Source organism: Aedes aegypti, chromosome 3 (genome assembly GCF_002204515.2).
Source record: "Aedes aegypti strain LVP_AGWG chromosome 3, AaegL5.0 Primary Assembly, whole genome shotgun sequence".
Classification (NCBI taxonomy): domain Eukaryota; kingdom Metazoa; phylum Arthropoda; class Insecta; order Diptera; family Culicidae; genus Aedes; species Aedes aegypti.
In genome coordinates this window covers 317736907-317749494 of record NC_035109.1, presented here as the reverse complement: position 1 = coordinate 317749494, position 12588 = coordinate 317736907, and the positions used below count along the sequence as shown (strand labels likewise).

The 12588-nt window shown below is 37.7% G+C and overlaps 1 protein-coding gene across 1 annotated transcript in view; it reads left to right on the top strand.

Moving 5' to 3' along the window:
* Nucleotides 1-268: 268 nt before the first annotated feature.
* Nucleotides 269-12588, top strand: part of LOC110677938 (CCR4-NOT transcription complex subunit 3-like) — a 256294-nt gene continuing 243974 nt past the window's right edge. The window contains exon 1 of the mRNA XM_021849979.1: nt 269-2571. Within this exon, the coding sequence (XP_021705671.1) occupies nt 1752-2571 (820 nt within the window). The 5' untranslated portion in view covers nt 269-1751. The remainder of the gene's footprint in view (nt 2572-12588) is intronic.

Here is a 12588-nt window from a genome sequence, read left to right as displayed (position 1 = left end):
GCTTCTTGACGGTGGTCCTGACTCCTGAATGAAAATCGGTACGCCTGCGCAGTTCTGCCGACGAGGAGGCATCCTGACGCGAACGTGACGAGCGTGGTCGTCGTTTCGGTGGGAAGAGAGTGAGAAGAGAGCAACCGAAAGCTCGCGGGTGCATCCTTGGAAGACTTCTTGGGGAAGGACTTTGAGGTGGGGGAGAGGATAGGGGAAGGGGGGATGGTGCACGACTAGGACCTAGGAAAAAGTGGCTCACCGTTGGCGTTCGCTCATTCGCGTTTCATCCCTTGACGAGGCAGTTAGTGTGTTGAACACGGTTCCCGAACGCGCGTCATGGCCAAAGCGGCCTCCCAGGGTGGTCCAACTTACCCCCTTATCATCATCATCACCAGCAACAACAATAACAACTACCACTGCAACAACAATAACAACAACAACAATAGCAACAGCTACCAGAAGAACGGAGCCGAGTTGTGCTGAGTGTTAGAAGAACAGGACGGTTCAATCATAGCAGGCCGCGGTCGGAATCAAAGCAGGCGCTGGACCAATCCGTGTTTCGAACGGTGATTAGACCAGTAGGCAAGTGATTCGGAATCGTCGAAACTGGGCACAAATGATCCTTCCTCGGTGGATATGAAGCAACTGTGTTGAAGTGATTAATTCCTGAATAGCCAAGTGAAAAAAAAACAGTTCTATGAAAACGGAATAAATTGACGAAGATTCTAGTGAGTGCAAACTACTAACAACTAGGAATAGGAAATTCTAGCTTACAGGATATTTTCCTCATTCATACATCCGCAAACAGCGGCATACGTGAAGAGCCCCCCGGAGAGAACGAGAGATACCCAGAGTCTATTTTTATACACTGTCAAGTCCAGCGCTCGGTTTCGTCTGTAGGAAGCATCCGCTCTGGAAGAAGATTTACGAAGCACGGCAAAAGAAGAGTTTACACAAGTGTAACGGCAAGAGTCGCGAAAGAGGTGAAATCGAGTGAAAACTGTGTGCTTCGGTGAAGAGATTGTGATATCGGATAAAACACACAAGTGCTTCTCGGGATCGATCCGGATACGTCGCCTCGTAAGTCGGAGGAATCGGAAAATCACCGAAAACCCTCAGCGCGTTCGCGACCCGTATTTCCCCCGCATTCTCGGCTCCAGTTTTCAAAAGGTGAAAAAGCAACGGCGACAGGATAACAACTTCCACACAATCGATATCGGAAAAGGACAGTGGTGGATTCATACGGATGTGCTAAAAATAGACTGACAAAGCGAGTGTATAATTGCATACCACCGTTGTGAGAGTGTATCGAATAGCCGAAGCGGAAACGGACAATCGAAGAAAAATATAATAAGAGAAAACAAAAAAAAAAACATCCAAGCAGGCCGTCCGAAACGCGGCCGTGCAGGTGAAATTTTTCCGAACAAAGAAGGCGGTGAAAAAAATCAAGCAGACGAGAATCGAAGTTGGCTTTGAACCTGTTGATTATTAACTTGTTACGTGTGCGTGAGTGCGGTTTGCCTATTTCGCCGCTTGGGAGCGCACACGCAAGGTCACCCGTGTACGTGTGACTGCCTGTCACTGCTCCCCGCTACTCACTCTCTCCATCACGCTCCGTACTTCTCCGTGTCTTTCACTCTCCCCCCGAACACCACCCACAACCCCTCTCAACCCCCGCAACGCATCACCAATTAATTGGCTCGCGAACCACTGTACATAGTCCTTCCGGAAACCGCAAACCCCAAAGTCCAAGCTTAGCCATGTTCCGTCGCCAAATCCTGCCGATTCTGGCTTACTTGAGTGTGCTCTCCAGCACCTACTCCCTGCACATGGCCCGCGATGCTTACATAAAAGCACCTCCACCTCCTCCGGCCGCAGCTGCTCAGCTATTAGAGGAACTGGACGACATGTCCGAGCTGCTGGCGGAGAACAGTATTCCCGCGGGGCCTCCACCTCCCATCTTAGTGCTCCCCCATATGAAACAGCCCTCGTTATCCTCCGCCTCATCGCACCATCACCAGCAGCAGCAACAGCAGCACCACCAACAGGTGCTGCTCTCGCCAGCCCAGCAATCCCCGGAAAGGTCGCCACATGGCGTCGGGGTCGTAATCAATCATCTAACCAGTAACGAACTGCCCGAACTGAGTCCACCGCCGGTGCGCCATCCGGTCGGACCCCTAATTCAACCCCGCGGCCTACAGGAACTGTTCGGGGTTCAAACCAACTACGACCTGCGCAACTCCCCGACGGGACAGAACCCCAACGGCGACGTCAACGACAACAGCAACAACGACTTGGGCAGCGACGAAGATCAATCCCCGCAACAGCAACGGAACCCCAGTAATAACAAAAGATCATCGCACAGTAATAGCAATGGCGGAGGAGGAGGTGGACGTGGAGGAAGTTCCATGGAGGCCAACGGGGCTGGTGGAGGTGGTTCGATGGACAGCAGTAACAGTGGTAGCGGCGGAAGCAGTAGTGACGGAAGCGGTAACATGCCGACGATTCCGCACGACATGGCCAGCCAGCTGATGCTGCGCAGTGCCCGAGGTCAGCGGCAGTACGACGTCCCGCAAATCGGTAAGTGCTTTGAATAGTTTTTAGCCTCAGTAGAATGGTGGAATAAATTTTTGTCGAATGCGTATGGAATCATTCGATTGAGAGGGTAAGGGAATTGTGGGTTTTGACCCATCAAATACATTATTACATTTCCTTTAAAATGTTGGCATTATGAACAAACATATTTTCTATTAAGTAATTGAAGCAATCATTGATCTTAATATTTCTGGGTTTAAAACATCAGTTTTACAAACATGGGTTATACATGCTATGAGGAGAAATGTGCCTTTGTAGGATTCTAAAATGTGCGTAACTTCAGCATGATATCACCTACTTCTGATGGAATTTGAATTCAAACGGTAGTTTTTGGTGTTATGAAATAGTGGTTTTGCCTCACGAGTTGATTAAAGTTTAAGTTAATAAGTTTTCAAGGACAAATTCAGCGCTTTTTCCCATGTCGGCCTAAAAATAACAAAGCCGCAAGGAAAATGAGGATTTCGTTTTATATTTTTCACAAAACGCATAAAAATATATGTAGAGTACAGTGTCGCAACTAGTTAGGAAAAAACAGAAACGAGAGCAGCCACACAAAGAAGCTTCTCCGATTTTCCTTAAATTTCCAGCGCAGCTTAGAAATAACTTCAAATTGACTCAATTTGAATTCACATATTCAAATATACAAACTATTGAGTTATCACAAATCTCCTAATTCGACAAAAACGCGAGCTAGGATTTTTTTAATAAGAAATATATAACGTTCTGCAAAAACTTTCAATTTGTTAAGTTTATTATGTTAAGTTCATAGAGAATATTTTATTAATCTAATTGATTGTGTTGGAAAATCCATATCTGAATTTTGCCAAATATATAAATTGCGATATTTTTAAAGAATATGTTAGGAATACTGTGATTTTTTTGGCAGAGTAAACTTCAAATTATGATTGAGCTACGGTGTTCTTCTCTATACACTACTGTATATAGGCACTTTCATGTTGTGGAAGGATTTGTATATTAATCGTAAACGAAAGCCTGTCATCTCAATTTATCCATTTTCATCATGCGTTTGTAACAAGTAAAACTACTTTTAATAATTTTAATGTCATATTTTAATGATACTATTAGAACTCTTATCTACATAAAACGGTGAAAACGAGTTGTTTTAACATCCAACAATTTTTGTAAAAAAGAGCAACTAACGCCGTCGGATGTGAAGACGATGCATTTTTTTAATATCCATTGGTGTAGGAACAGATGGGGAGGGGCCAGGCACCAGTACAATCAAATTCTTGAAGGGTGGTTTAAGAAATTTTACTGCAAATAGCTTGGAAATTAGTAAAAAAATATTGTGAAATTTGTTCATACGTTCAACGTGAATACTTCTTGGAAGGCAATCATTCGTTTAATGTCTACTTTTTATAAACAAATTGATTCAGGAACATGTTCCCTTATCACTTAAGTTTTCCCTCGCGATTCCTCAGAAAAATCATTACTGTCAAATCATATACTGAGGGGTTTCGCTGAAACTTCTACTAGAAATGCCTCTTCGCAAAGTTCATCCAAAGTACTTCAGAAATATTTCCAAAATACATCACAAATTGCGTCAGAAATTTGTCTATGTTTTATCTTTATCCCAATGTACGGCTCGTGGGCCACATCTGGTCCGTCGCATAATTTTATGCGGCCGGCGAAGAGCTTCAAGGTCCTTCTAATATCTGGCCCTTTTGCTGCGTTTCCATATTGGAAAGATTTGATATCAGAAAAGGATTGATTTCTTAAAACTTTCAATACAATTTCAGTACTGTTTGTCATAACTTGTGTTTATTTACTTTTTTAAGTTATTCCAACTTCTTTTGTTGATCCTTTTAAAATTAAATGCTTTCTTGAACTTCGTCTCAAAAGATTTAAAAACTAACTTTTATGAGAAATAAATTAAATAAATCTTAATCAAGATATTCATATTCATGAAGAAACAAATGTTCCCGAAAAAAGCATATGGCCGAACCCAATCTCACTAAATCTTAATGGGGATTCTCGCTAACCCCTTAGCATAGGTAATTATAACAAAAATTAGGCAAATTAATAGTTTATACAGAATTCTCACATAAATTTAATAGAAAACTTGGGCTGGATTTTCACAAAAGTAGAACTACATTTCCATTGAATCCTTAAGAGGATTACACATAATCCTAGCCAGAATAATCATAAAATGTGGCACATTATTGTGTAAAATGTTCTCACATGATCGTCAACGATTTTTTTTTCAGAACTCTGATCAGGACAGGCTTCTTCATATTCTATAACAACATTTTAAAATGAGTGGTGGGTTGGGTTCTGACGGAATCCTGCGAACAATTTTCAAAAAAACCAGCGCTGGATTCTCGCAAAATTCTGGATTCCATTCTTGAAAACCTTTGAACGGCTTCTCAAATGATACTAGACGAGACTCTGACACATTCCTTTCAAAATGTTTTGATTGAATTCTGAGAGGGATTTTTCGACCAATCCTGGATAACATTCTCACATTCGAATACAGGGTTGCATTTGGCCGTAGTCATAAAAGACAATTTACACCGTCTTCAGCCATAGGCTGCACAGACTGAACATAACTAACATTAGACAACGGACACACGGAACGACCAGTGGACCAGTGAAGAATTTTTCGTTTGACGAAAAGTTTTCTTTTGCTGTTGCTGGGGCGGGAATTGAACCCACACTCCGTAGCACAATACGCCTAAACGACTGACGCCGCTAACCGCACGGCTACGAAGCACACAATGAACACAATTCTCACTGAGTTTTACGCAAGATTATATCAGAAATGTAGATTTTGTGTTTTTACCAAAGAAATTCATTAAATTTATTTGATATTACAAAAAAAAGGAAATTACTGCACCTTAAAAAGTTTGGCTCTTGGCCCGATATTTTTTCTGCGATTCGGCCCATTCAAAAAGGTTGGACAGGCCTGCTTTAGAGGATGTTTGTTGAACAATCCCAGGAATAGTTTTGCTTTTGAAATTAGCATAGCGGTGGAGAAATATGTAGCGGAAAAATTGGAAAAATAACTAAGAAGGAAAAGGGATTTATTAATATGTTCATAAAAAAATTGCAACGATCATCCTTAAAACATTTCTTTGGTAAAAACTTTACCAATCCATATTCTGGGATTGCATTCTAGTGCAATTCAATTTCTTAGAGGCTTCCTGGCAGCATTCTGGGGCATCTAGAAGTTAAGGAAAAAATTCTACCAGATTTAAAGGATAATTTCAGAAGAAGATTTTGATAGAACTATCTAAGAATTGTTTTTATTTGATTCATCAAAGAGGTTTGAATTGTTATTTTTCAACTCTAGAGAAAAGATTATAAATAATCGTTTATCTTTCGTTGTTCTGTCGCTAATCTGGCGTTTCTACCTGGTCCAATATCTTCCTGTTTCTCCTTCCTTTTTTTTTTTTTTTAATTTCTTTATTAGTATCATTCCAAACATTACATTCATTATTTCTTATATCTAGGTGTTCTGTGTTATTAGACAACACTATCATCCTAATTTGGTAAAACAAATCTAAGATTTTATTAACATTTTGTTAACAACATATTACATTTCATTTGCCGTAGCAGTTCAGATTTTTTACAGGTGAGTTGATTTCACCTGCTTATAAGAGAAAAAAAAATAGTTTTTAATATACTTAACCTAACTTAACCTAAACATATAACGCATTAATCGTGGCAATAGAAGATTGTAACGATTTTTGCCTGAAATTATTTATTATTTTATTTGACATTTGTTCCAATGTTTCAACATTGGATATCCTATGTAACTCATTGGTACTATACCAGGGAGGAAGCCTCAGAATCATTTTCAAAATTTTATTTTGAATTCTCTGCAGAGCTTTTTTCCTGGTATTACAACAGCTAGTCCATATTGGTACAGCATACAACATGGCTGGCCTGAAAATTTATTTGAATATCAAAAGCTTGTTTTTAAGACAAAGTTTTGATTTTCTATTAATAAGGGGATAGAGACATTTTACATATTTGTTACATTTGGCTTGAATGCCCTCAATGTGATTTTTTAAAGTTAAATTCTTATCTAGCATGAGTCCTAGATACTTAACTTCATCTGACCAATTTATTGGAACCCCTCTCATCGTGACAACATGTCTACTTGAAGGTTTCAAATAAAGAGCTTTTGGTTTATGTGGGAATATTATTAGTTGAGTTTTGGAAGCATTAAGAGAAATCTTCCATTTTTGCAAGTATGAAGAAAAAATATCCAAACTTTTTTGCAATCGACTACAGATGACACGCAGGCTTCGTCCTTTGGCGGAGAGGCCTGTGTCATCCGCAAACAAAGATTTTTGACATCCCTGAGGTAACTCAGGTAAGTCAGATGTGAAAATATTGTATAATATTGGTCCCAAAATGCTGCCTTGGGGAACACCAGCTCTTACAGGAAGTCTTTCAGATCTAGAGTTCTGATAATTAACCTGAAGTGTACGATTTGACAGATAACTTTGAATTATTCTAACAATGTATGTTGGAAAATTAAATTTTTTCAATTTTACAATCAAACCTTCATGCCAAACACTGTCGAATGCTTTTTCTATGTCTAGAAGAGCAAGACCAGTAGAGTAGCCTTCAGATTTGTTGGAACGGATCAAATTTGTTACACGTAAAAGTTGATGAGTGGTCGAATGTCCATGGCGGAATCCGAACTGTTCATTGGAAAAAATTGAATTCTCGTTGATGTGGGCCATCATTCTGTTCAAAATAACCTTTTCAAAAAGTTTACTGATGGAGGAAAGCAAACTGATTGGACGATAGCTAGAAGCTTCTGCAGGATTTTTGTCTGGTTTTAAAATTGGAACAACCTTAGCATTTTTCCATTTGTCAGGAAAATATGTTAATTGAAAACATTTGTTAAATATATCAACTTAAAATGATAAGCTACTTTCTGGAAGTTTCTTGATGAGGATGTAGAAAATTCCATCATCGCCAGGAGCTTTCATATTTTTGAATTTTTTAATAATAGTTCTCACTTCTTCCAAATCAGTCTCCCAGGCATTTTCGAAAACGTTCTCTTGATTGAGAATATTTTCGAACTCCTGAGTAACTTCATTTTCAATTGGACTAGTAAGTCCTAAATTAAAATTGTGCGCACTTTCAAACTGCATAGCAAGTTTTTGAGCTTTTTCGCTATTAGTTAGTAATAATTTGTTTTCCTCTTTCAATGCCGGTATTGGCTTCTGAGGTTTTTTCAAGATTTTCGATAATTTCCAAAAGGGCTTAGAGCCAGGGTCCAATTGAGAAATTTTATTTTCAAAATTTTTGTTTCTTAATTGAGCAAAACGTTTCTTGATTTCTTTCTGCAAATCCTGCCATATAATTTTCATAGCAGGATCACGAGTGCCTGTTTCTCCTTCCTTCGCATGACGCTTTCTTGAGGAATGACGACGATGCCCCGATAAGTTCGCCGCTTTTTCGCTAGATGAAATTGGAATTCACTTAGTTTTATTTCTTTCTGATGTGTACTGGAGAAAGTACAAAGCTGTTTTATTCTCTTCTTTGTTATCAGTTGGACATCGGTCGACGAAAAAGGTGAATGTTTAAATCCTTTTTATGTTTGTAAGAACAGTTTGTGTCCAGTCTCGCGTCGCGTCTTGTGAGTGTTCTTGAAGAACTACGTACAAAAAATCTTTTCATACTCCAAACAGTAACACTTCTAAACATCTTAAGAAAAAGGTGAATCAGTTTTGTTGATTCCAGTATTTTTATACATTTATGGTTCCTGATTTCTGAAAGTCCATCAGGAATTTCTCAACAAATGGTCAAAGCCATGCTAAAAAGCCACCGAAATTTAAATGTAGTGATATCTTACATAATTAACTTTACTTTAAGACATCTTTGGAAATAATCATAAAAAATACCGCCAACATTTTCGCGTTGAGGTGAACAAAAGTACAATTTTGAAGAACCAAACATCCGTATGAGCTGAAGAGTTGATTGATTGATCACCACCAGCTAGTGACCAATTGATCAAGTTTTCAGCTTGAACGGTTGTTTGGTTCTCCAGATTTTTGATCATAAAATTTCGTGGTCTGGCTTAGCCTTGAACTTCTACAGTTCCACCACAATGATTAAAAATAGTCTGAATGAAAATGGTTTCGGCATCGATCTGTTCGTCATAGCATTACGCAATTTCGAAGTTTAAAAACATTTCCTTAGATGTTGAATACGATTACCTTCAGTGGAAATTCTATCCGTTCAAACAGCAATCGTTGTTTATTATAGAAGGATTTTTGTATTAACTCCTACAAACGTCACTTTAACTTTGCTTGGAGATATATCATCAGGAAATTTGTCAAAACATTTCAGAAATTCTGCGATGAGTTCTTGAATTTTCAGACAAGAATCAAGTAGATTTTTCTGAATTCATTTGAGTCAGAAATTATCCAACGATTTTTTAACAAAACTTTTTTTGTTTGTGGTACTCTAGAAATCTTTTTAAATTGGATGTTTATACAGAGTGATTCGTAGAGTTATTTGTAAAGAAATCCTTATACTTGTGGAAGAATCCCTGGATTAACATTCGTAAAAATTGAGGGAGTAATTTCTGGAAACTTAAACGGATACCTGATGGAATTTCTTGGGAAATTATTTCAGAAGTTCATGAATGAACTGCAAAATCCTCTAGTAAATCTGTTTAAAAGGTTCTTCCAAAATTCCCCAGAAGTGCTGTTTTTGGGAAGAATCCTAGGACAACATCTCAAGGTTAACAATAATTTAATTGTCTAAAAAAATGCGTGATTAAATTTCTCGAGAATTTTTTTTGTTGAGTGTTTTCGCGGAATGTTTTTGAATAAAAAAAACAGTTGAATGCATTCCGCTAGAAACTTCATGTGAATGTTTGGATTCTGAAAATGTCTTAAAGAAGGCATTTTTTTTAAAGCTGTGAAATATTATTTTTGAGCAAGTTTTAAAGGTATGCGGGAGCAACAGTAAATTAAGAGAAATCTAAAGGAACGCTTAGAGAACTTTATGTGGAGAAATGCAGATAGATCTACGGAGAATGTCTCTGTAAATTCACTTATAAAATTTTCTCAATTGATTCCTGTTTAATTGCTTATGAAAATCCTATGAAATATAAAGAGGAATCCTTAAAGTTCCTCCTGAAAAAAATATTCTTTTTTTTCAGAAGTCCTGGATAATTTTTGCTGCGAAGAACTTCCAAGATATTTTCCAAAATATCCTTCGAAAAAATCTGAAGAGTAACATTAGAAAGAACTTCACTGGAAAATTTGAAAAAAAACTGTTGATAAACTCCACGAAGATTTTGTGGAAAGAATATTTGCTTGGTGACTTCTTCTTCTTGCCATTACGTCCTCACTGGGACAGAGCCTGCTCCTCAGTTTTCACAGTTATTAACTGAGAGCTTCTTTTCCCATTGTTGCATAGCATCGTTGTACTCTATGCCGAAAAAATCCTGGACCGAACCCAGACACGTTCAGCTTGGCTTTGCTTTGTAGCCGCGGACTCTAACCACTTGGCTAAGGAAGGTCCCTGCTTGATGACCTTGAAGACAGTCTTGGAGAGACTCCTAGAATTTATTGTACTATTTCTTGGAGAAGTCCTCAGTAATTCTAAGCCACTTATTTATGTACAACTAGCTGATATATTAAGCTAACCATGGGAATTTCTATGTAACAAGTACTATGAGGACCTTCCTGGAGAAATATTTAAATCTTTGGCGGAATTATTAAAGAAATTTAAATTGATTCCACGAAAAATTCACTGGTGAGATCAGAAAGCCTATGTGTAAAAATCTGTTCAATAATAACTACCGATCCTAGGCGCAATTTTGCATGGGAATCCTTAAAAAAGACACGTCTAATAATTGTGTTCTGTCAAAAACGAACCATGCTTAAATTGAACGGTCTTTTTGAGGTTCATTTGTTTATATTTAACATGATTCATCATCGGTTGAATTCATTTATTAATTTTTTTATTTCAAAAATTATCAATAATTGATCAATTGATTTTTACACAAAGTCTGAAACGGTTGCCAAAATCGAACATTACAAAAAGCTACTGTTGTGTGTTACAACTAATTTATTTTTTCATTTTATGTTTCATTCGTAGAAATAAAAATATAATTAGCAAAATAGATGAGGTGGCCTGTATTTTTTTGATACAAGATACATGATAAACATATCAAATCAAAAAGTTTTAATACAACGCTTTTGAAAATACATACTTTTGAGAAGTATGATAAGTCAATTTCTGGTTTCATTCACATGAGTCCCGATATGTCAAGCCACATCGCCCAAGATCGTGAATTGGCTTTCAAAAAATTATCGGTGTACGTGGATCAGCAGGGTAACTCAATCGCATCTTTCGTGATTTACAGAGTATTTAACTATAGTAAACGTGCACCCCATAGTGGGGCTGGTAAAGTTGATATAACTATGTTAGGTTCATCAGTCTTTTTTTTTCAAATATTTTTTTACCTTACCAGATCGTGTGAGGACTGGTAGAACAAGGTGTAAAATGCACCGTCGTGGTAAATTAAAAACCATTTTGGAGACCTTGTGAGTAAATGATGTGGGATAACATGCGCAAGACATAATGATTCCTCAGAAACTGTTGGTGAAATTTAAATTATGCCGCAATAAGAATTTTGAAAATAGCTGGATTTGGCCACAAAAATTCCGTTTGGAACAGGAGTATCGCGTTATACCCCGCTGTCTTGAAAATAAACTGTTATTCAGCTACCAATATCCTTCAAATCGTCATGACACTATCCATTGTCAAATGAATTTATTCTTCTATCATATACATAAAATCCCAGCGTTGTCTGTCTGTCAGTAACGCTTTGAAATGTTTCACTGAAATCTTTCATTAGGCGCTACAATAAAATATTCTGGAGTTCTCTGGACATCATTCTTCCCAATTCATAGAATATTATCGAACTTTCATAATTGTCGTTTTTGTTTTTAGGAATTTGGTAGATGATCAAATCCTAAACAACCCCACTTCAAGTAGATTGTAGTTCGGTCGGATTTAATTTGGGGTGCGGTTAAATATTTGATTCATAACGGTATTTGCCAATACCAACCTGGGTTCATAAACGAATTCGACATAAGCAAAAGCCAGATAATGAGATGAATGTGCAACAAATATTCGTTTTTTTTATATTTACAGTGAAACCTACACGGGTCTATGTTCCATGACTCGATATTGACTCATGGAAGCATACTGAAACCAAAATGTTATGGCTACAATGATGGTCCCTTATATCAGATTTCCATGACTTGATATTTCCATGAGGTGGTAACTCCTCCCTTATGGCTACCTTCCTACTGTGAATTTGAAAGATGACAATATATTACTGCTATATTCGAGAATTTTCGGCATGAGTATTTCATGATTCATAGAATTTTCTTGAGCTTTTGAAATGTTTCACAATATAAGAAACACTACAACAACACTTAAAACTATAATTATTTCATATTAAAACATTACAACAGCATTCAGGCGACGTGGTCGATTGAGTATGGTCAGAGCATACATTTAGGCGATTAGGTGGTCATTATTATCATGCACTTTAAAAGATTATACATAGCTTTTCGCTACACAATTTCGTTGGAACGTGGCTAGCCACGTTCTGTAAGCAAGTATATAAATAAAAATGGAATGGTGTTTGTTTGTCACAAAATGGGTTTAGAATATAGTTATGTTCCTGAAGTGTTCTGACGTGTTTGTGTATATAAGAAGCACTGGATATTGGTGAGGAAAGTCGAAAAAACGGGAGTAAAAGAAACTGCCATTTTGTAAGGGACGTTTCATAGCGTTTTTCAACAGCCTACTTGATGACAAGACAAAGTTTGCTAGGGCCACTGGTTAGAAATGTTTTTTTCATCTGGCTCTTTTGCACATACGTGGAGTCATTTTCAAGAAGAGAGATTTACAAGCCGCGAAAATGTTTCAAAACTCTTAAGGTGAAACATCTCGGAATCCAAAGATGGCCGGCAATAAGGCCGA